Source organism: Patagioenas fasciata, chromosome Z, assembly GCF_037038585.1.
Source record: "Patagioenas fasciata isolate bPatFas1 chromosome Z, bPatFas1.hap1, whole genome shotgun sequence".
Classification (NCBI taxonomy): domain Eukaryota; kingdom Metazoa; phylum Chordata; class Aves; order Columbiformes; family Columbidae; genus Patagioenas; species Patagioenas fasciata.
Genome location: NC_092560.1, coordinates 11,587,810 through 11,612,372, shown reverse-complemented (window position 1 = coordinate 11,612,372; position 24,563 = coordinate 11,587,810). Strand labels below are relative to the sequence as shown.

The following is a 24,563-nucleotide window of genomic DNA, read 5'->3' as shown; positions in this document are numbered from 1 at the left end:
GGGGGCTGCTCCCCTCTTGCTGAGCACAGGCAACCTGGAGGTGGGCAGTGCAGCTTCTCCCACCAGTCTAAAGCACCTGCCCTCCCTACTGTATTTGCTTCCTAGGACAGAGCCTTGCCTGGGCTAAAAGCAGAAGTGGGGGTGTGAAATGCAGTACCAAATTCTGAGTCTCTTATGGGGCAGAGCTTGCTGCTGGGTCACAATGGCCACTATAAGAAAGGGCATGGTTATTTTCTCAGCAGAGTAGAAGCTGAGGAACAGACAGAAGGGCAAGGTGTATGCCTGGTTAACAGCAGGACCAGGGCTACCACCTGTGTCTGGAGTTCCAGGTGATTCCTCTTTCCTCTAACTAACCCTTCCTGCCTGTCCCAATAGGGAAGGAACAAACTGCCACCTTTTTCTTGGTATAACAAATCATAGAATCATTTCAGTTGGAAGAAACCCTCAGGATAGGGTCCAGCCATAGCCTAAACTAACTTTAGCACTAAACCATGTCCCTAAGAACCTTGTCTAAACACCTTTTGAACACCTCAAGGGATGGTGACTCCACCACTTCTCTGGGCAGCCTGTTCCAATGCCTGACAACCCTTTTCACGAAGAATTTTCTGCTAATATCCCATCTAAACCTCCCCCTGGTGCAAAATCAGACCATTTCTTCTCGTTCTATCACTTGCTACTTGGGAGAAGAGACCAACCCCCTCCATGCTCCAACCTCCTTTCAGGCAGTTGCAGACAGTGATAAGGTCTCCCCTCAGCCTCCTTTTCTCCAGGCTGAACAGCCCCAGTTCCCTCAGCTGCTCCTCATCAGACTTGTGCTCCAGACCCATCACCAGCTTCATCACCTCCTCTGAACTCTCTCTAGTACCTCAATGTCCTTCTTATGATGAGGGGCCCAAAACTGAACACAGTATTGAAGGTGGGGCCCCACCAGCACCCAGTGCAGTGGCATGATTACTTCTCTAGTCCTGTTGGCCGTACTGTTCCTGATACAAGCCAGGATGCATTCTGTCAGCTAGCTCAGACCATTGGTATGTCTCATCTTTGGATCATTCTTTCCCCATGTGGGAGATGTCCCTGGAATCAGAGGTTACCCTAAGCACAGTAGTGGACTGCTCTCACAGCAACCTCCCTGTTTTCTGGGTGCAGCCTCCTGAGAAGCCGAAGTGCCCATGAAAGCTATTTTCACCTTGCTGTTAGGTGATACCAATGCTGGGGCATGGCCATGACTTCCTCCGCATGGATGAACTTACCAAGTGTGCTTCTGGGACACAAAGTACAAGACAGCATCAAACATTCAGGAAATGACAGCTGTGCCAGTCTCCAAAGTGTGAGAGCATATGAGGAAATAGCCTGGCAGGGGATGCACTTGTGCTCAAATTTAGCCCCTTGTGCACTATCAGCTCTCTAAGGCTTTCCCTCCTCCTCCAGAATACTTCACACTCCTTTCCTCTCCTTGAGCAGGAAACCAGGATTGCAATCACAAGGGTAAAAAAATTAACAACCCATTCTTTCTCCACATACCTGAAATACTGATGGTTGCTGCAGCTTTTGCAGCTCCAAAAGCTTTGCTGTGTTTGTTCGTGGCGAGGCAAGTGAAGAGGCCAGGTCGGGTGACATATACCTGCAGTCTGGAGTCAACCAGTTTGTCCTTGACACTCTCCACTATAGACCCTGCAGAAACCTAAGAGAGTGAAAAGCCCAGTGCAGCTGTATTTCCAACAAAGGCAAGCAGACAAAGCAAGTAAAAATCTAAGGCACCTGGCCACAAGTGCTGAAATTGTCATAGAAAGATGCAGCAAGCAGATAGAAGTGGCAGAGAGCTAAAGCTGATGGTGTCATTTGGGTGCTTTCACAGCAGCTGACTACACAGACAAAAGCAAATGTTAAAGACCTGTTCTATTTCACACTTCAGCAATATTTTTGCAATTAATTTTCAGTGCCAGAGGGCTGTAGTCTCAGTTTTACTCATGTAATTGAGCTGGCTAATTACTCCAGAACCTCTTCTAGTTGATTATTCGCCTATTGATGCCTTAGCAAGAAAGGGCACAAGGTGGCTTTGTGGACCATGGCTATACAGAAAGAGAATTAAAAATAGTTTGTAAGTTGTTAATTCTGGATTAATGAAACCACCACCCCCACACTTCCAAAGCAGTTGTGAGCAAAGCAAGTGCTATGGCTTCAACGCTTTGGCAGATACCCAAAAGATTTTCTTATCTCACACTTGGAAATATGGAAAGGGCTGCAGATGTGATTTTGGCCAGCTCTTTTCCCATGTCAGAAATTCGCAGGTAAATGAGCTTGAAACGCACTGATTTTGGACAGTTGGTCTAAGTTTTATCCTCAAGTCTATCCTCCTCATGTGGCATTCTTTAAAGTAGGAGGACCTGGTTCACCAAGACTCTACCTTGCAAAGGCAGTAGGAAGGAGCATTGTCTGCTCTACCCTTCATACTGAGAGAAAACATCAAGTGTAATTCAAGCAAGATATGGTTGCCCATGGATCCCACTGGTGTGACCTGGCCCTGAGGACAGTGAGAGTGGTCACCCTGGATCCATCCCAGCAAAGCACTCTACCTGCACGTCTATCTGGGAGATCAGAGACATCTATCTGACCTCCCTGGAAGTTAGTAGAAACATGATTTCAATGATACCTGTGTCTGCTCCCAAAGATAGTAACAGTGGTAGCTGAAAAAGCTGGAAGGGATGCACCAGTGTTGTTTCACATCTTTAGTAAACAGACCAGTTTACCTCTAAAAAGAAAATGCTGAAAAATATACGTTTGTTTTGCCTCACTCAAGCTCAGCTTGGAGTTGTGGTCAAGCAATGTGCATGGGAAGAAATCACTAAATAACCAGAACAACACAGTTTTTGTAAGTATTTCATCAGAGATGGGTGGTGTGCCAATCACTCTGCAAATGCAGGGACCAGGGATATTTTTTGGCCTATGTTGTGAAGTCACTTCAGGTGGGTAGTAGCTCAGGAGATATTTTTTCACAACTTGCTCTTTTGTTACAGTGCTGATTAGATTTATTTTCAAACTCCTTTCAAACTCCTGGTGAAAAGGAGGAATTTCTTTACAGGCTGCCCCCGCCTGTCCCCATCCACCCAGGAGAGGTGGCAGTTTGCCCTGAGCCACTAGTGCTGATCTGGTCCCCTCTCCCTTCTTACTCCTCAGGGCTCCAGCATACCCCACCCTGTTATCTCCCCTCCTGGCAGCACTGGACTGTGCCTGGTGAGCACGGAGAGCTGGGACTGCTCCTCCAGCTTGGGCCAATGGAGGAAAGGGTCCCTCAAGCAGCTGCAAGTGGTACGAGCAGTACGCATGGTCATGTACACTGCGGAAAATCATGTCTGAAAGTGTCAGGTAATTGTGCCTAGGAGTTCCACACCAGCCAGCTGTTGTTGTTTTTCCTTCGTGTTAAATTATTCCCTTCCTTTTTCCAAATATGTTCCCTGAGATTTTGTTTCCAGCAGGTCTGCTCGTAGTCTTTGAAACATCACCTCAGCCATGACCAAAGCAGAGACCTCTTCACATTTTTGTACTTGGCTCACTCACTCTTTGCAGTATGGAAAAAATGCAGTTTAATGTCTATAATGCCCTGCCATCTATAGCAGGAGAAGAATTAATTGTGTTTCTCTTTAGGTAAGTAAGGTAGCTGTTGCACAGGGGAGTTTCCATCTTTCTCTTCAAAGGCAGCTTAACAACCTCAGCAGAGTCACACTTTAAACCTCAGGACAATTACAGGTCAGCCTTCAGAGATCGTAATGCTGCAGGCATGGTGCATCTTCGAGTGACTCACTGTTGCTTGCTCATGAGCCAGCCCTCAAATACATACACTCCAGTCCACTCGCTTCCTTGTCTGACTCTCCCAGAGATGGGATCTCACTAAGCAATCCTTGCCATATTTAAGATGAGGCTGTCTGGAGCACCACCCTCCTGGGACTGGGCTTTGCTTTTCAGACAAGAATGGAGCAGGGCAGATCTGACCAGCCAGGCAGTGGCCCCAGGCAGGGGATGAGCATCATCTCACAGCTCTCTGTGGGACTGACACACCAGTGGGAACTTGGCAGAGCATAGGGCTGTGCTCCAGAAACACTCTGCCCTTGCCAGGGACCTCAGATGCTCCAAAAGGTTTCTTACTCAATGGAGAAGATGTCTTGAATGAACACCCACAGGTGTCTCAAAATAATGATTGCCAGAAACTAACAAGGACTCAGAGGTCTATACAAAGGCTGATCTGATCACTTTGCTGTTCTCCTTAGTGACCTCGAGAGAATACAGAAAATTAACCCTAGTTAGACTGGAGGACACAATAAGGTTTTGAGGAGATGAGGAAGGCAAGAAGGCCAGCAGAGTAGCCCAGGCTCTTTCATAATGTATTTTAATACATAAAAAGAGGAGTTACAGGCCAGGATGGAAACAGCCTCCTGAAGTAAGGAACTGCAGGAAGAGGATTTATTGATCATTTCAGACAACAAGTCCACAGGAATGGCCATGGCTAGCTGGTGGCCAGAAGGACTTGGGGCTGACAAGTGATTAGTGAGAAAGAGTGGAGGCAAATAGCCAGCCTGCACACAGTGGCTGCTCCACCTGCCTCCACACCATCACACCCTGGGGCCCACATCCTTAAAAAAAGTTGTTGAAAGACCATGGAGTATAAAGCTTGTTCATCATAACCGTGTGAAGACCGGAGAAAACCCCATGGCAGGCTCAGCCTGCAGAGCTGCTGTGATCGTGGTGCTCTGCTCACTCCTGGGGAGGCAATATCAGGTGTCAGGCAGCTCTTTAGTTCAGCTGAAGGGAAGGCATTGTAATAGCCTATACATGGACACGAAAGCCAGACAAAATCAAAGCAGCCACCTATTTTAAATGGTCAGGATAATTAGACCATGGAACAATTTCCTGTGAGAAGCAATGGATTTGCACCTCTTGGTGCCTGCTGCTAAAGATGGTGTGCCTTTCATGAGGACATGCTTCTAGCCAGGAATAAATTGGTGACATACTTCACTGTGTCACCTAGGTCAGTGTTGAAAATTTCAGATCTATTAATCTGCAAATATGCTGTGCATATATGCTGTCCCTCAGGTATTTTGTCTCAAGAAAGTTTGCTCTACCTAACTACCTCAGTTTGTGTTATTTTGTCAAATAAGCAATTTTGCCAAATAAGCGATTTTGCCATGTTATTATTATCACATTAGGAGAAAGGAGAGGAAAGGTGGCTGCAGAAACACTTAAACTCACAATAAAATCCTGGAAACCCTGGCTCAGAAGAAGGTAGTAAGTATCTAAAAGCATTCTTCAACTCAGGCTATCCAACTCAGGCTAACAAATTAACCCATGCAACACCCTGGAGAAAGTGGAGATTGTTTTGCAGAGGACAAAACTGCAGCAAGGAAGTCATGAGGGCTCAACTTGATTGCACAGTGAGGTGTTAAGTAAGGTAGGAATAGGAACCATGGGCAGTGGCTCCCAGCCCCACACTTTAGTCCCTGGGCTGCGTTTCCAGATGCGACTAGCCATCCGGTGACAAAAGCAGTAAAAAAAAAAGAGGCACTTACAGCTTTCCCATTTTCCAGCCAGGAGATGGTGGGGACTGGAAGGCCGGTCGCTGTGCACCGCAATGTCACCACAGACCCAAAGGTGATGTTTTGGGATTCGGGAGCCTTCAGAATTCTGGCAAAAACTGCAGGAGAACACAAAGGTGCTAGTTGAATGGCAATGTGAAGCTGTGGCTGTGTTGGCATGAGGATGAATCCTCCCAGACAGGTCTTGAAATAAGCCATTGCCCCACAATCAAAAGCAGAGCACAACATAGACTTCTCAGTGAGTGACAATCTTGGAAAAGGGACAAGGAGGAGAAAGAAGGTGATCAGCATGGTTATGTTCTGCACCTTAAAGACCAAAATTTTACCTCTGGGATCTTCTACATTGTCTGAGTTCAATGCCTCGGAGGAGGTGGCATGCAAAAAAAAACCAAGGGCGAAATCATTGGCAGCATGCAGGTGGGACAGCCTACAGCAAATACTCAGCAAGTTACTGTGCTGGCCTCAATGAAACTTGTTCAAAACCATCAAGGGGAACCACCAGCAAAGTCACATACTATGAAGGTTAAGGGTCAGATAAGCTCCTTGGTGTGATGACAGTGATTAGGACTTGAGAGCTGTAAACCAGAGCATTTTCCATGCCACAAAAACATAACCTAAGGGGACAAAGTCTAACATGAAGTTATGGGGTAATGGCCAGCAAAGACTTTAGGAAGCTGAGATTGCAGGAGGGAAGTACGTTTTTAAAGTGACTTTTCATCTCTACTGCTCTTGCTTCATTTGTGGCACTATGGTTACTGGGCAGTTTGAAGATACGCAAGACAAGCACTTCCCTGCTCCATTTTTTTTTCTTTGTGAAAATAAGAACTCAAGTACTTTTGCTGAAAATATATTTCAATCCAGAAACACAAGTCTGATGGCCTTCACAAGCTGTATTTCAGCTGCTGTACTTGGACCACATAGAGGAAAGCAGAGAAGAGAGATATTTCCCATAGGGAACATTTTAGTTTTGACCCAAAATTTTTAGTGGAGATGTCTGAATGTCTGTGCAGAAGCAGGGTGAATAGCTCTTTGTCGCTCCTTACTCCAGTTTCTCATACTTGGAGAGTAATTCTCAGTCTCTGTCTTTTGGCCTGCACAGCAATGATTAAAAGCTTCCATCAGAAATTTTTGTAGATAGAGGAGTTTCTCTTGGAGTTCTCAGACAAGTCTGATACCTTGATTGCCACTTTTTCTCTCTGTATGGTTCTCCTTACCAACATATCTGATCATGTTACAGTCTTCTGTGTCTCTGCTTTCCTGACACACCTGCTGGCACTGGCCACTGGTTGCTCCTAGATGGAGACTTGCAGTGCAGGGTAATTAGAAGACCAATAAGGATCTCTTCAGAAACTGAACATCTGTCCCCACCATTTGGGATGGGAACACTTCATGTGCAAAATTTCAGCTAGAATTAAAAAAAGTATATGTTTTCCACATAGTTCTTTCACCAAGTCATGGCCCAGGAAGGGACTGAGATTTGTGTTAACAAAGAGCCCAAAACCATCTTTTGCTTGTGAATAGGCAGCAGTAGGACTACACTTCAGCACAGAAACGTTTTGTCTTAGGAGCACAGCCATCCAACAGGTTTCTGGGCAGTTTTTAGGAAGATTAAATTGAATGTCAGTGAAGTGAAAAGGGTGGAAGGACATGTGTTACATTCAGCTTCTTAATTCCTGTGGTCTCCAAGCAGTCCCTCACTGCTGATGCTTGGTGCCACTTGCTTGAAGTCAAAGCAGAGCAGCACTGGGGCTGCTGCATCTCCCTTGCTCCTCAGCACAGCAAGTATGAAGCTCCGACGCTAAGAAGGAAAGCTGCAGTCATTGGCCAGGGGCTTTCCTGATGAATAATAAGCAAAATGAAACCTTTGCCTGAAGTTTCACTTCAGGCCATTAACACCAGATGTCTATGAATTCAGCCATGAGCATCCCAGGCCAAGCTTATAATTGCTTTTATATTTTGTTCAGAAAAACACTAGACTTTTGGGCCAGTCCCCTGGCAGCAGTTACGTGCACATGACTCCCATTGAAGCCAACTCCCAGACCCAGAATGTGGCTCCTGGTGCTTTTCTCATGCTGCTGTCAGTTTCCCAGTGTGCTGCTGGGACACTGCCAGCCTGACAACTCTGCTGCTCAGATCCTGCCCAGCTTAATTAATACTGCCAGCATAGAGAAGGCCATTTAAGCCTAAAACACCAAATACAGGGGTAAAAAATTCCAGCCACGACTATTAAGCATTCACATTTCTTGTGGAAAGTACTGCAGGTGTATTACTTAGCACAGGGAGGGATAACTGAATAAAAGTAGACCTATATTGGAATAAGATGATTTCCAATGTATGGAAGAATGGAAGCTCCTATTACCCCCAGGGCCAGTGTGTGCATTTCCAGGTCTTTCAAAATTGAAGTTACAGATTTAATGCTTTAACATTTCAAGTACTCACATTCACTTGCTTTTAAGTTACCTAAAGTTTAGCTATTCAACTTAGGTACTTAGCTCTAGATACTGTGAATGGAATAACCTGGGGTTTTTTAGGTTTTTTTTCCAGGTAAGAAATTCCTTGATCCAAGGGCTGGATTCCTCAGCTCCCAATGGGCTTTGAAGCACCACAGAATGGCATACACAGGGACATATTTTCCGAAGTGCTTTTCATTGCTTTGGGAAACAGCATTAAAAAAAATTGATTCAGCTGTTTCTCAGCCCCATAACCTATGGGTGGATGATGCCACACTGCCATTGCCAGCAGACTCAGGTGCTGTGGAAAAGCCAGGATGGATTGTGCAAGAGCAGCCAGTGCTACCTTCCACCAGTGCAAAACAGAGCGAGACCACCAGGCTGAGCTCAAGGTTCATTTTGGCAAACTTACCAGCAAGAAAATCTGTCCTGTAACTAAATGGAAGAACACAGACCCCAAAACAATGAGGTGTTGTGTTGTTATTTGGTTTTTTTTCCGCACAGTATTAGGCAAGGAAAGAAAAGAGGCAAAGGCAAGGAAGAAATGGCAACACTGATGGTGTCAACCTAAGCAACTGCCAGAGAGAGGTGGGGGAAAGGCTGAAGAGGAAGGAAGAGGACATGCCAATAAATGTTTGTGAAATTCACAGTATTTGGTGAGCTCAGGACATGGTTTTGTTTTAATTTTGCCACAAAGTGAAAATTCCCAACAATCAGGTGATTTTTAACATCTCTGTTACCTGCCTTCCTTTTCCAAATCCTCCCAAAAGCGGATTTTGGCAGGACCTTTGCCTGTTTATCTGCATCACCACAAGACTAACAACATTCTTGTCAAGACCCTCAGGATCTCAGCACAGAATTTACCTAAAGGCATGCGAAAAAATGTTAGGGAAGGTGGGTGAAGAGAGTTCCATTTATTTATTTATTTAAGTGTAAAATAAAACTAAGGAGATGGAAATGAAATCTGGCCAGCTAAAAGCCAAGCCAGCACATAAAGTTTCCTTCCCAAGCCCCCTCATAAATGTCCTTTCTTTTACAGCTCTGCTAAATGATGTGCTGTGCACTGCAGGGCTTGCTAGGAGGTATCTGCACCACAGCCAGCTGCTCTCATTTCTGAGAATTAGGTAACATCATCCAGTCCAAACAGTAGGGCTTTAATTCAGTCACGAAACTTTTATACTATAAAAGGATTAAAGCAGGGTCCCAATCCCATCCCCCAGTCTGAACAGCTAACTCTTTCCAGGTGACTTTGTTTTCCTGTCGTCTCTGGCTGATCTGGGTTTCATTTCCAGGGTTTGGGGGCAAATCCTGCAGTCCTGGAGGATATCTGCCCCTGACTGGGTAAGGCTTGTATTTTTGTTGCAGCAGGCTGGATTGAGCCATTCTGCACCCGGGCTGCTCCCTGTATGGCCTGAGGCCATGCTGCTGCTTTTGGAAAATGACAAAATGATGTCCAGAGCTCACAGGAACCCTCATGCAAACAGCCCTGCTGCAGGAGAACGTCTCTTCTAGTCAGGGTTTCAAACGCCTTAACGTCGGCTTTGATGCACCAGGCCCAGTCAAACACTGGTTTTAGGATGTGGGGTGTTTGTTTCTTTTTCCAGAGCCTTCACTGGCTTTGGTGAACCTCAGTTTTCAGAGAACACCAGCAACAGCCAATGTAAGTGAATTAACCCAGCCTGTCAACATTCACGCGTATGCCCATCCATGAGTTTAACACTAGTTCTGGTGCAGTGTAAAGCATACCTGATAGTCCAAACCAAGATAAGGCCACCGAGAGCTAAACCTGTATCAGCAACCACCTTGTGACAGTGGGTGCACACTCCCTTCCCACTGAAGTCTGGGCCTGGTCTAACACATGAGCCAGACCTGCTATGTCCATACTGTCAGATCTGATATCTCAACCTGCTCCACTTTCCCTGATGTTTGCTTTTGTCATGAAAATTAGCATTTTTGGTGATTACAGCCACGCCTTACATTGAAAATTTTCAATCTAAGCTGCAAAATACAGTGGGTAAAGGCAACTCCCATGTGCAAAAGGTGTTTACCTCTGGTACAGCTGATGCTGTGTTGAGAACCCATGTATCTGCATTGCTGGGAGAACTGTAAGCTACACATCACCTCACAAACTTTCCTGACATATATACCCTGGCAAAGCCTTTGTGCTGCGTACTATTCATGTGTGAGCATTTAGGAGCTAAACTGCAAACATTTTTTGTTCGCATTTACCAATGTTCCTGTAGCTTTTTCGTACCTAAAGTGTGACAGATTGAAATGTCTGCTTCTCTACAGAGGAGTTCTTTGGGCTTGGACTTTGTTTACTAATCCATATTATGTCCTTTATGCTTGCCACCTATATGCTCTGAAGAACCATAAACTTGTGCCAACTTGTTCGCAGTCTTTTGCCAGTGAGAAGTGCAGTCATCTAAATCCTCATTCAGATTCATTCATCTCACATCCATACACTCTTCCTGACTAGCATAACCCAGACAGCCAAGGAGAGGTAAAAAGCATAGGGGCTACCATTTCCTTCCTACTGGTGATAGGTGAGGCAACGTCTGACATACATTTGTAAACACATAAAAGTGGCAGAATTTGTGTTTTCTGACATTTCAAATTGACCAGTGTAAAATCCCAACAACTCTTAAAATAGCAGGGCTAAGAACACACCACATGTCACACTTGAGGATCAGGAGTTGCAGAGGTAGCCACGCCAAGCTATGTGAGTGCACTGGTTTTGCTGGTATCGAATTAAATTTCTTCACAATAGCTAGAATCTTTTCTTTTTAGTAGCTAGTACAGTCTTTTGTTATGGATTTAGTATGAGAATAATGCGATAACACATTATTGGACATAGTTCATTTTTTCTTTTTGGTATGAAAACAATGTGAGGACTCACTGATGTTTTGGCTGTTGCTAAGGAGATCAGGGACTTTCTCAACTTTCCAGATGCAGGTGCACATAGAAGTTGAGAGGGAGCACAACAGGACAGGACCTAGACTGGCATCCAGGCTGGTCAACGAGATATTCCCTACTACTAATGTACACATCATGCTCCATATATAGCTGGGCTGGCTTTTCTGGCTCTTTTCTTTTCTTCTGGGATCAGCTGTTCAAGACTGGGCTGCTCTTTTTTGCTGGGACCAGCTGTTCAGTGTGATTGTGTTTGAGCACGAACTGCTGTCCAGATCTCTCTTCTTCTGGGATCAGCTGTACATGACTGGAATTCACATTCATTGCTCGGGAACAAGCTGGGTATCACCGGGTGGTGAGTGATAGCATTGTGCATATTTTTATTTTTTTTTAATATATATATATATAGTTAATATTATTATTATTTTCTCTTCCTTTGCTGCTGTATTAAACTGTTCTTATCTTAACCCATGAGTTTCTCCCTGCCCTTTTGATTCTTTCCCCTATCCCATTTAGGAGGGGAGATGAGCAAGCTGCTGCGTGGTCCTAGTTGCAGGCTGTGATTAAATCACAACAGTGCAGCAGACAATCACATGCCAAGAGCCAGGGCTGAACAACTGAGGCATAGTTCTTGTATCTCACATGACAAGACCAAAAACCAGCTTGGAGAACAGAAAAAATCTTCATTAGGCACAGTCAGCAGCTCCTCTCACAGCATCAGCAGTGGGCTCTGCACATGGCTCACCACACACCTCCACATGGGAACGGCTGAAATTGTACCTTTGCCACTGCTCAGGGCGTGCTGCCACCCTCCCACCTGTTTCCAAAACTACTGGGTTAATAATTAAATCCAAAGATAACTGCAAGGTCAGTTTCACTTTGATCTCTGAGTGTTTCTTATGAAAATGCAATCGTCTTCTTTTTTCAAGCCTACCAAGTAATCGCAAAAAGGAGCAAAATGCCGCAGGCAAAGCTGATATGAGGCATTTCCACTTATCTCTGTCAAATTGCTTACCTATTTGTATTTAGTCCCCATCCAAACATGTTTATTTCCAGAGAGCCACGTGTATACAGATAATCAAAAGAAAAAAAAAAAAAAAATAAAACATGTACAAATGGTGTAGGAAATGCACACAACCACTGTATTGTTTCTCAAGGAACAGCACTGTTAGGTATGGGGCCCAGTAGAAGAACCTGTGGAAGCACTGTGAGCAAGCAGTACTTCATCACCTGCCTGCTCCTCCCCTGGTTATCATGATAATCTGGGAAAAGAACCCTCCAACCAATTTGATATATCAATGTTTTGTACAAAATCTCAAAACCTCCATGCTCTTCTGGCTCCTGATGCATGATTTGGGAGGTTTGGGGCTTGCAGCAGTTCTAACACCTCATGCAGCACAGGCCAGACAACACAGCAACACGTAGACACTCAACCAGGAGCCTGAGGCTGTGAGATGGATGGCAGGGACAATCCAATATCTTTGTGGAAAATGGAGGAAACCTCAGTATCTCCATCCTGAAGCATATGCCTTCAGATTCTAAGGCCTGCTGTCTAAAATCAAAGCAAGTTTTTCTTAACAAGGCAATACCTATTCAAGGTAAACTTATTTTAAGGTGAGCTTCAAGATTTATGGATGAAAGAACAATTTGCACCAGCGGAAGGATTCCTGTAATGTTAAATGCACCTGCCAGCACAGGAACTTCTCAGCTGTGAAAGACTTTGTATCGCATGTAGATGTCTCTGGAATCCTAAAAGCAGACCCTGCAAATATGTAAAGCTATAATAACCAGGAGTAAAATGTAAATAGATAGCTTATATCCTGTGTAACTATATAAAACCTGTTCTGTACAAGTGTTCATTTCTATATACAGAGCAAACACCAGATTCAAGGACAAGTGAGGATAACATGTTCAAATTACTTCCCAAGGAAATGAATAAGGAAATGCTTTTCATGTCGGCACTGGTCATATGTATGTGCCTTGTTTCTTAGAAGGAAAGACTCTTCTAAACCTCCCCATTCTCTGGTTTTTCTACAGTATGGAGGCAAACTATGTGCCATTTAACTCTGCCATTACCTGTTACTGCATGTGAAACTGGAAAAGAAGTTCCCAGTCTCCTGAGCCAAAGAGCAAGTCTTCTGCTTATTCCAGTCACAATCATGACCCATCACAACCTCTGCTAAGGCTACCAGTCTGTCTGCACATACTGAAATATCCACAGCTGCACACAAGTCTCCCTCTCTCCCATTCTCAGGAATAGAGCAGACAATTATGGGAATCACTGGGATACCCAAAACTGAGATAACCCCTGCAGCATCCTGACATCTGGTTTCTACTAATGGTAACAGCAGTGCCATAAATTTAATTACACACCATGTGGAAAGTACTTCCTTTCATCTATTTTAAAGTGTTGCTGGCAGTAGGTGCTAGGATGTTCCTTATTTTGGGGTGACAGCAAGTAACCTGTTCCCTGTTCACATTATCCACTGCGCGTGCTTTGTTTCCAAAGCAAAAAACTCTGCTAGTCCCTCCTAACACAGAGATCCAGCTTTGTTCCCTGTTCTCAATGCCTAGTTTGAGATGTCTTTTTCAGGAGGGGCTGCCTGGGCTACGTTCAATTTCAGATAGGTGAGGGCACCATTCCTACACAGAGTAGCACAACAGTAGACACGTTCTGTTTCATACTATAGGAATATACACCCTGGAAAAATTGTGTGACAGTAAAACTGGTGTTAGTGCTAGAAACAACATCTAGAGTTGTACAGTTTGGAAGAGTCAGTCATAGTGGAAAATAAGAGCAGGGCTTTCACCTCCACCAAGGCTACCTGAGTCACAAAGATGGAAGAGGAACTTAGAGGGCAGAAAACATCAGTCTCAGAAAAATAGTACAGACAGCTTATCAAAACTGGACTTCTAAATAGATTCTATACAATTTCAAGGATGCCTTCAAAACCCTTCTTTCTCTGTCTTCAGCCCCAGTTCTATCTTGGTTTCTCAGTGTGAAAACACAGTCACTTCAGGACAGTTGTATCAGTTTGCTCTGGCCCCCTTTATCTGATAGCTGTGAATATTCTCTATCCCCAGCTCTCTTTGTTGTTGTACAGGAAGCATATGCTTCCCAGCTACCAACAGAGTTTACAAGCCAATGAGGGTTTGTCTACAGTATCTATTTTTTTTCTTAAAACAGAATTTATGCAATGGTGTGAGAACTTCATATACTCTTCAGTGCCTTCGCAAACTCTTTGTTAGGTGAAAGAGGTTTTGCAAAAGGGAACTAGGAACCTCAAATTCCCATTAAGAAAGAATTGCTTATATCTGCCTTGTCAGAAATCTCCTGCTCCTGGGAGGCCTGTTTTACAGCTCCCTAGTGCAGGAGGCCACTCCGTGACAATTACTCGAAGATAGCATGCACCTTGTTGCTGCATCTCAGCAGAGCAAGCCTCAGGAATAAACTGAATAGCTCACACTTGTTTGTTCATTTGCTGAAGGTCTGGGACAGTTTTCTTCCTCCTGTAGCTTGCCCTGTTACCCTGTAATTAAGGGTACGGTTGTATCTGCAGCATCTGAGAACCTCGGGATGATGACAGTGAATGCAGTAGGTAGGAGATTAAATGAGATATTCTGGGCTTTCAGTTGCGCCCAGGCCACCCCACTGAGGCCAGTCAATTACTTTTGTGTAATTACAGGCAAGCTCAGTACTATTTTCTTCCCTTGTAATGCCCCCTTCCCCAAAACCTCTTGCGATTTTGAACACCAAACTGCAGTTTTCACCATCAACTGCCATAGGACACTGCCTGTTGGTACACATAACAGCAACACCATGGACAAGGAAGGCAATCATTTCCCAGGGTTTCTGTCTCTGCCCACAACAGAGACAAACACTCTTCCTCAGTGTCGGTGTCGGAATTTCCCCGAGGAAATTTTGTCCAGCACTTAAACGCAAAACTTCAGACTTCCTCGTCAGTCCGCTATTAGGCAATCCGTCTCTCCCAAAATATCCTACCTCAGAAGATGGCACAGATAAAAAACTCGGATTTCATGTCAATACGTGATCTACATGCGAAGTGGCAAGAGTCAGGGAAACAGTGCTGGCTGAGTGGCTGCTTTGGTGGTCTTGTGGTATCTCCCTTTCCCATTTTGGCTACACCAAGCACAGATGTGTTGACACAAAACTGCAGAAAACTTCCTGGATGGCACATCTGGAGTCAGTTTTTACTTGAAATAGAGCCCATCTCTGGAATGTGGTCCATTCAAATTGACAGATTAGCTGGACCAAATACGTACTTTCATTCTTATTACTTGAATTGTGGTGCGACTTTCTTGTCTTTGGATTTATCTGTGATGCAAATTTGTCCCAAGACTAGGTAAGAGGTCCACAGAATGGCTGAAAGAATCTAATGCTCTTAATTTTGTTAGCATAGTCTGTTCACTAAATAGCCAAAGCATTGCTTTCTATTGTCATCTAGTCTGCTGTCCCCTCACTGTATCCAAGAATTAGACAAAACTATTAAAAAAATTCTAGATCAGATCTACCCATGTCCTGGCAGATCTTTTCCTCTGAAGGGATGATTCTCCAAGGAAAACCTTCGTAGTTTTAAGGCTAATGCAGCTCTCACAAGTGGCTTATAGGGGAGCATTTTTGTGGCCTGTGGCAGAGTATTATTTTAGTAGCTAGTAATAAGCAATAAACTGTGGGCAGGAAAAGACTTCTATCTGCAAGAGTTGGAATGCAAAAACAGACAAAGTCTAAGTCAGGAGAGAGAGAGGAATATTGCTTCTGCCCTTGTTTTGATATGGTTGCTTCATGTGCTGTCACATAGCGGCACAGGAGGAAGTGGAGCAGCAACAATTTGACAGAGGGATGAATGAAATTGCCTGGGAAAAAAAAAAGGATTGGTAGCCTTCAAACAATGCCCTGTTCAGCCAGCTGGAAACTGAAGAGAAGATTTGATCCAAAAATTAAATTAAATATATGGAGAATACAGTTAGTTTCTTGATGAGCATACTGGATCTTCCAGTACTTGTCCTAGCTAATTTGTTCATTTGTTTCCTGGCAGATTTATGATTGCTAATTTCTAAATATGTGTTTGTACAGTGGTTACTTCAAAACCAAACCTTATCGCACCGTACACTCCAAAACTTCTGAATTCAACAACTCTCTGGTGCCACAGGCTGGAGATCGAGCTTCACTTCATGTTAATCACAAGATGGAGGTGGATCTAACTCAGTACACAATGAACAGTACTGTCTGTGTACTCTTTCCGATCACATTACAGTCCATAGGTTTATGGCATTTTTCTTTCTTGTTCAACATTAAAAATGCATCACTGGGCAAACTGAAGCCATTGAAGGTTTCACTGGCTTGGTGCAATGCCTAGAAAGGCACAACAGGAAGGTTGTTCTTTATCCTTACGGGAAGAAAAACCTCGTTTTTCAGGATTTCTGGACACAAAGTCCAAGTACATAAGGCTAAAAAGCACAGTAGACAATTCAGACTGTCTTCCTACAGCAGAGCACTTCCACACATGTGCTTCTGTTGGAATGGAAGGAAGAACGTTCAGAAGAACATTCTACCTTCAGTTGTGCTAGTGCCTAATCCACCACAACCCTCCATACATGTTAATAGCAATAATGCAGTTTCCAGAAAATGTTTTTTCTATAGTTGAAGCTAATAATTAGGCTGATAAAGAAATTTATAGCCTTATGCATCATCTATATACAGCTGTTACTTCTAAACTGTAAGCAATTCACAGATGACTTTTCAATTTCTTTTGTGACTTTTCTGTTTTAAAGAATTAAGGACATATAGGACAGAAGCCCATTCTACCAATTCATGAAGTGATACTTTCCTCCCTCTATCCCCAGAGATAAGAAAACATTCTCCAAAACAAAGCAAAAAACTCTTGCAGAATACAGATCCTAAGTCAGGTGACCAAGTCATCGCAAAACATCCTGGTTTACTCTTGTTTGTCCGTAGAATATTCTTATTTGATGCAGAAATTATATATATTACACTTGAAATATTGGCTATGAGCACCACACCTAAGAGGTACAGCAAGAGATTAAAGCAAAACCATCCAGTGAAATTTGTTTCATACAGTTAAAAAAACAAAAAATCACCTACCAGGCAACAGAAAAAACACCTACCAGCCTACCAGGCAGTTTCTCTCTGTGTCTAAGTGATAATTATGCTCATAACAGGAATATTCCCATGCATCTACCAGGCAAGAGCTCATGGCTTTAAATGTATTTTTTCAATGTCACACAATTTATACATAATGGGTATGGAAAATATCATTGTTACACATGTCAAACTGTGAGGACCGTAGAGGGTGTAGAGTTCTAGGCAGCAGGCCCAGAAGCTAAACCTGATGAGCTCTTTCATAGCTTTTGCTGAACTGGTCTTAATAGTGGACTGGATCAATGTCACTGCAAATAGCAATGAAAACTGAAATTCCTCCTGTTTTACAGCCTATGTTACACAAACAGCTGTCCGATACATGAAGGAAAGAAAACAGACGATGTCTCACCAATGCTGCCTATCACGCAAACCCTACAGATCTAATATGCTCAGGCAAGGGCCAAGAAATACATTCTTGGCACAGGCTAAAATTCTATACCCTGCCCTCAGTTTTCACTTACATCAGTGGGAATTTCTGCATTTGAGACAACTCTTAACATTACTGAAAGCAATAGCTACTCTCCCATTTATTTCCAAAGGACTGGTCTTCAGATAAAACTGGATGGAACACTTTAGTCACCTCAGCCAACATCTTGTCAATAACCTGAAGCCTTCAGACATCTGTGTGAACTACAGATCAGGTTAGCAAGCAAAAGCTTCTGTTCCACCGTATTCCTGAGTCTTGGAATCATCCAGGAACTCTTCAGCCACAGATTCACTTTGGGCATCAGTACAGCAATCAATAGGAAATTTGTCTAAATCCTTTGGCAAGGTACTGCTTCACTTCTGTTCCAGGGTTAGCAGAAGTGTTCATTATCAAAACCAATAACATAGCAATTAAACAGCTAATTAGCAAAATGCTTAAGATTATAGGAAATTAATACAAAACTACAAGTCAGAAACGTAACGTCCAGGAAATTAAAAACATGTTTAATGGCAAACAGCCAAGATTATCATATTGTTCCTTTATCTCAGTGCACATGCTACCTCCTGTAGCCATTTCTGGATGTATAGGAGCGATAGGAAGTGATCCTCACACCCTAATTTTAACAGAACCAGCAAACTGATCATTGGTCATTTGTTTTCCTTTGCAGAGTGCTGTGGAGAAGGCTTGTTTCTGCCTATTGCACTTGTGCCTCATGCCAGTACTTCTACTAGTCCTTTTTTGCATAAATTACATGGGTTGTAACTGATTTGACAAAGGAACTGAACGGAGGAAAACTGACTTAGTACACTCATGCAGCTTCTGCACAGCTGGAAACCAGCCTGCTGGTGGAGGACCACTTCATAGTGTCTCCAGCATGTGTCAGAAAGAACCAACCCTGCTCCTCCGAGGTGTTCCCTGGGAGCTAAACCAGAGGTGTGTCATTCTATTGCTACAGAACACACCAAGATTCTAAAATAGTGTGCAAACCTGCTTCAGCAAGAGGGCTGCCTACCTTTCATGGTCTCTCACTTGGCTCTCTTGGCCAATGCTGGCCTCTGGTTTTCCTTTCCCATCCTCCACCTCCTGTGCCCATTCCCTGGTGTCAAATGAAGGGGATGCCCCATGATTTGCTTCTCCTGCTAACACCCTCCAGGTGCCCCAGGCAGCCTTTCAGTGACAGCAATGCTCTCTGTGGGCTCAGCACTCTCCACCATGAAGATCCCGGCTCTTCCCACAGAACCAGCAGTCAGGATCATGTTTCCATCCCCAATAGATTCTGCCTTTTAAGAAGAGAATCTGCTTCATCATCACATGTCCAAATTTATGTGGCTTTGCCCCAAACTTGGCAAAAAACACTGTCTGAAAGAACAGGCTTTTCTGAACCCTTTTAGTTAAAATCTTAACCCAGTTCTGGACACTAAAGTTCACCAACTGGTTAGAGTTCAGTAGTTCATCACCTGAACTCTGGTGACTGACAGACAAAGAGGCTGTGCTGGCCAGGGACCAGCCCATGCAGGGCAGCACCAAGAGCATCCTTGTCTCCTTCTCTCCATTTGCTAACAAATATCAGGAACAACTGAGAAATCATTTCCAGTAAGAAAGGCCTCCACCACCTTCTTTTTCCACATTACTCACATAAAATCATTGCTCAAATTTTTTAAGTTTGCTTTAAAAGAATAGATCTTTTAAAATAATAAATATTATTAAAAAATAAAAATGAAAACTGCAAACTGAGAAATGAAAGCATTTTTTACGGGAACAGCAGACATGCAGTAATTTTTAGTTGGATCTAATATATCTGACCCTGTCCCCAGAAGTTAATGGTCATCTTAGAAATGGGATGCACCTTAAGTAACCTCAGACAGTCTTGGGCCAAATGAAACCTACAACAGTCTTTCGAAGCTCACTATGCAAATGGAGACCCTTCCCCTCTTTCTACAGTATGGTCACTCTGAATAAGAAATATAAATTAGTTCATCTACTGAGTCAGTCAACCCTCCTCCCACACCACAAAATCTTGCTTAACCCAACTTCTCTTATAGGATTCAGGAACACTGAATGTTTCATTGCCTACGTTTGAGTTCCCTGCAGCCCACTGGTCTCAATACTCTGAAACTGGTGATGATTTGTACCACAAAGCAAACATCTTCTGTAAACAAGAGACAGACACTGAGCACATAAAGACCAGAAACTGAAAAATCAATCTGGTGTTTGGTTTACTGGACAGAAAATTTTCAAGTCCTCAAAGAGAGAAGCTCTGTTTACCTGAAGAATCAACCAATTCAGATGGAAAATCAGAGGAAATGGAGAGCAACATACATGTAGTGCTGCAAAATGCTCCACTGTTTGCAGCTACAGCTCTCTCTGATCAGGCTTTTTGCTGCGAGTTTCCAGGGCCATTAGCTTTCTACTTGTCTTTCTCCACAAGCCATAGTGGATAACGCATGGGTCCAGTGTGACTTTTGGAACAAGAAATAAGCTGGCATATTGGAAACCATCAGTCAGAAGGAAAAACATATTTGGGAATCCTTACACTGACAAATATCACATTAGAGACAAAACTGCCATGGACAAGGACCCTCCACAAATCGTCCACTTCACTATCAACCAGCAATAGGAGCAGGTGTGGACAAACTTTTTCTATTTCTCCCTTGCCTTGCCTTGCCTTGCCTTGCCCTGCCTTGCCTTGCCTTGCCTTGCCTTGCCTTGCCTTTCCCTGCCTTGCCTTGCCTTGCCTTGCCTTGCCTTGCCTTTCCTTGCCTTGCCTTGCCTTGCCTTGCCTTGCCTTGCCTTGCCTTGCCTTGCCTTGCCTTGCCTTGCCTTGCCTTGCCTTCCCTTCCTTTCCTTTCCCTTCCCTTCCCTTCTCTTCCCTTCCTTTCCCTTCCCTTCCCTTCCCTTCCCTTCCCTTCCCTTCCCTTCCCTTCCCTTCCCTTCCCTTCCCTTCCCTTCCCTTCCCTTCCCTTCCCTTCCCTTCCCTTCCCTTCCCTTCCCTTCCCTTCCCTTCCCTTCTTTCCTCTTCTCTTTCCTCTTCCCTTTCCCCTTCCCTTCCCTTCCCTTCCCTTCCCTTCCCTTCCCTTCCCTTCCCTTCCCTTCCCTTCCCTTCTTTCCTCTTCTCTTTCCTCTTCCCTTTCCCCTTCCCTTCCCTTCCTTTCCTTTCCCTTCCCTTCCCTTCCCTTCCCTTCCCTTCCCTTCCCTTCCCTTCCCTTCCCTTCCCTTCCCTTCCCTTCCCTTCCCTTCCCTTCCCTTCCCTTCCCTTCCCTTCCCTTCCCCCTTCCCTTCCCTTCCCTTCCCTTTTCCTCCTCCGTTTTCCTCCTCCCTTTTCCTCTTCCCCTCCCTTCTTCTGCCTTTTGGTCATCCTCTAAGATGTTTTTGTCAACATCAATGTGATACCTCAGGTTAATTCAGGTTATCCAGGTATACAGGAGGAGCTGGCACATGGACCTGGAGCTCGGTGCAAGCACTACTCACCTTCCACAACCACTGTTGCAGGTTTTGAATAGGCTGTGCCCAGGCTGTTCCTTGCTACACACCGATATTGTCCTGCATCTTCTCTCTGAACATTGTGAATCCTTAAATTCCCTGAATCAAGGACAGCAATGCGAGCATTCTCCTGATGGAGGAAGGAGGGATCAAGTTGGAGGATTCTATATGCAAGATGCACGCAAGCAGCATCAAATATGTTCTTGCAAAGGTTGGGCTTACATACATGAAAATTATATGTATTGTCCTGAAACTGAAGGACTTAGGGTCAGCTCTTCCTGCTCAGAATTGGTGTGACACACTCACCCATCCCTATTTTTGCAGATGAGTGAATTATGACTTCAAAAGAGCCCTGAATCTCAGCTAAACAGCTCAGCAGCTCTTATTTATGGAAACATTCACAAGTGCATTCAGCATAATTTGGCCACACTTAGTAGTAATAAATATATATAATGTAAAATATAGATATGCAGAGAATGTTTGGTTTATAGGCAAAATTATTGCAGATGCAGACATTTATGAGCTGAGCCTTGGATTTTCCAAAAGCCTGCTTCCTAGCAACTAGAATTTACAACTGTTGTAATTTATGTTAGTATTTTAACACAGTACATCTAGCAAATACTTTACTTAAATTTCATTCTCTACTCACCTTTACAACCATTTCTCCTTTGATCCATGAAACTGAAGGCTTTGGATTCCCCACAGTAGTGCATGGAAGAACAGCCTTTAACCCTTCTATTATTTCCACATTTATAGGTGGTCGGGTTATTTTAGGTCCTAAAATTTTAAAAGTCAAAAATTAAAGTTGAACTGCAGCTAAGAAACACTAGAACAGGACAAGCTCAAAAATTATAACAAATTTTCTGCTGCTTTTTCTGTACATCCCTGAAAGATAAAGCAGTCTTAGTAGGTCATGAGCTGCCTTGGAAAGAAAAAAATTTCTAAAGCACAGCATTCGGAGTTTCAGTTTATGGACACAAAAGCAGCTAACTTGCATGGGTTATTTGTTTTCAGGAGTGGAGTTTCTCAGCCATTTGAATTAGAGCCTGGGCTAAAATCCAAATCCAGATAAGAGTATTTCCAATATTGAAGAACATTTGCATTCCAGGTTTTGACATTCTTCACTGCATAAACAGTGTCTTGCGTGAAAGCTCAGATCTGGAGTGCATTGGTTTTGAAATAGTTTTAACCCAGACTTGTCTCCAGGCTCAACCAGAAGGGCATGTAAAGTCAATTAATGTCCCTAATTGAAGGATTTATAACTATGCTAGTAAAAAGCAGAAAGGATCGCTAAAGGAAAAAAAAAAAAAAATCACATTCCCTTGAAGTTAATATGGGACAAATTTAAATTAATTTTACCCAAAGAAAAACATGGCTTAGCTTACTCCAAGCTGGGAGTAAAGAAGATCTTCATCTCAGCCTTTTGGGAGACCTGAACATTCGCCTCTCTTGAACAATACTGAACCAACAGAAAAATGACCTTCAGAGAGCATCAACTCCAGATCCCCATCTGCAGGTGACTGGGGTGCTGAGGAGCCCCAGAATTACCAGATCTGGAGGGTCATGCTCATTAGCACAAACAAATCCTTTCCTACAAACAGATGCTTTAGCCAGGATATATCTCAGCTGCCCTTTTGAGTGTTCATGTAAATAACTTCAACCATGTGAGTTCAGCTTCACCAAGCTCAGCACATATATAGTCCTCTCCAAGAACCAGTCCTCTGCCTTGCTCATGGAATTATGAGATTTACACCATGGTGCTCCAGACCTTTCAAGACTGCTATTAAGAATATCTGAACAGCACTTACTTGCTTTTTCCATACTCAGACATAAAGGTAATTAGAGAAATCTTCTGTTTAAAATTCACAAGATATTCATGCAGTATCACTACAGAGGTCTAATCTATCAAATTGTACTACTTTTATGAAGTTTCATAAAAAGTGCATTCTTCAAAGCATTGTTTTTCATCCTCTCCTATGCAAACAGTTCCCCTGTTACCAGCATGAATGTGTGTGATTCAAAATTAATAATCACAACTGCTTTCAGTCAATATATGATTCAATATGCCATGTCTTGCCTCAAGGGGCTGCCCACAGCCCCACAGGAACACGGATCTGCCCTGAACACAGACCGCAGGGGGCCACACTTAGGGTCTGCTTGGGCTCTCAATTACACACTCACACGGTATAGGACAAGGGGTGATGGTTTTAAACTAAAGGAGGGGAGATTCAGACCAGACCTGAGGAAGAAATTTTTTACACTGAGGGTGGTGAAACCCTGGCCCTGGTTGCTGAGAGGTGGTGGATGAACCATCGCTGGAGACATCCCAGGCCAGGCTGGACGGGGCTCTGAGCAACCTGATCTGGGTGAAGATGTCCCTGCTCATGGCAGGAGGCTGGACTAGATGAACTTTGAAGGTCCCTTACAACCCAAACTATTCCATGATTCTATAATCCTGTGGTGTCAGGAGGAAATTACATTCCCACTTACGCATTTTCACTTGGAGAGCCCCGCAGCTCTGCACGGCTGCTCCAACCCCGTTGTCCGCTGTGCAGCAGTAGACCCCATCGTCACTGTCCTCAACGCTCAGAATGGTCAGGAGCTGCCCGTTCCTCTGGATGCTGTACCGAGTGTCAAACAGCCTGCAGGACACAGCACAGCCTGTCAGGGGGACAGCCAGGGATGTACGGGGGCAATTGCATTTGTATCTGCAGACGGCTGGTGGCTCTACAAATGGCAACATGGTTTACTTGTTATTTTCTACCTGCAAAGAGAAGGTAAGGCACTGAAAATTTTGAGCTGGGCCTCAAGATTTGGTTTGGTCCTCGCTAGACCATGCAGTTTCTGATCACCACCAGCATGGTGGCAATTCTCCTGTCATTCAGGTGCTGGTAAGAGAAATATCACAGTTGGATTTCTGTCTGGTCAAGGGCAGGCATGAGCACAAGTAATCCTATCCAGCTGGGTCCTGTTTTACATATAATCACTCAGTGCAAGGGAAGGACTGCTTATATAGCAACTGGAACGGGCTGGAGACTTTTAAAGAAACCTTCTTCAGTTTCTTTTTTTTTCTTACTAGAAAGATCATGTTATGGAAAGATTGTTAACATGAAAAAAAGACACAAACCAAAACCCAAGTGTTTTTGTGTCTGCATCCAGGAGTGGTTTTGTCGGGGACAGGTTGGGGGGTATGCAGGGAGAAGGCAAAGAAAGAAATGTGCTGAAGAAAAGAAGTCATCTAAAGATTAGAGGTTGCAAGGATAGCTATAGTTTAATGACAGTAGGCTTTAACCTAGAGACTTGAGGAATGTCAAGAAAAGCCCTGAAGTTGGAGCAACAAAGGTCCAGGATATTTTAACATAGTCTGCAGAGCAAAGATCAACCCTACATATCCTCACATAGAGCAAGGGGATATGGGGATACGTGTATGTATTTGTGTGTGTGTGTGTGTATGTGTGTGTGTGTGAGTGTGTCTGTGTGAAATCAAGGGAGAGACAGAAAGAAAGGTGCAGAGAAAGCAGAGGGCT

General features: G+C 43.9%; 1 protein-coding gene across 1 annotated transcript in view; it reads right to left on the bottom strand.

Moving 5' to 3' along the window:
* MUSK (muscle associated receptor tyrosine kinase) overlaps nt 1–24,563 on the bottom strand; it is a 56,948-nt gene that overhangs the window by 26,066 nt on the left and 6,319 nt on the right. Inside the window, exons 3-7 of the mRNA XM_065861552.2 lie at nt 23,527–23,678; nt 21,686–21,813; nt 21,025–21,166; nt 5,559–5,683; nt 1,522–1,681 (exon numbers count right to left, since the gene is read on the bottom strand). Coding sequence (XP_065717624.1) covers nt 1,522–1,681; nt 5,559–5,683; nt 21,025–21,166; nt 21,686–21,813; nt 23,527–23,678 — 707 coding nt within the window. The remainder of the gene's footprint in view (nt 1–1,521; nt 1,682–5,558; nt 5,684–21,024; nt 21,167–21,685; nt 21,814–23,526; nt 23,679–24,563) is intronic.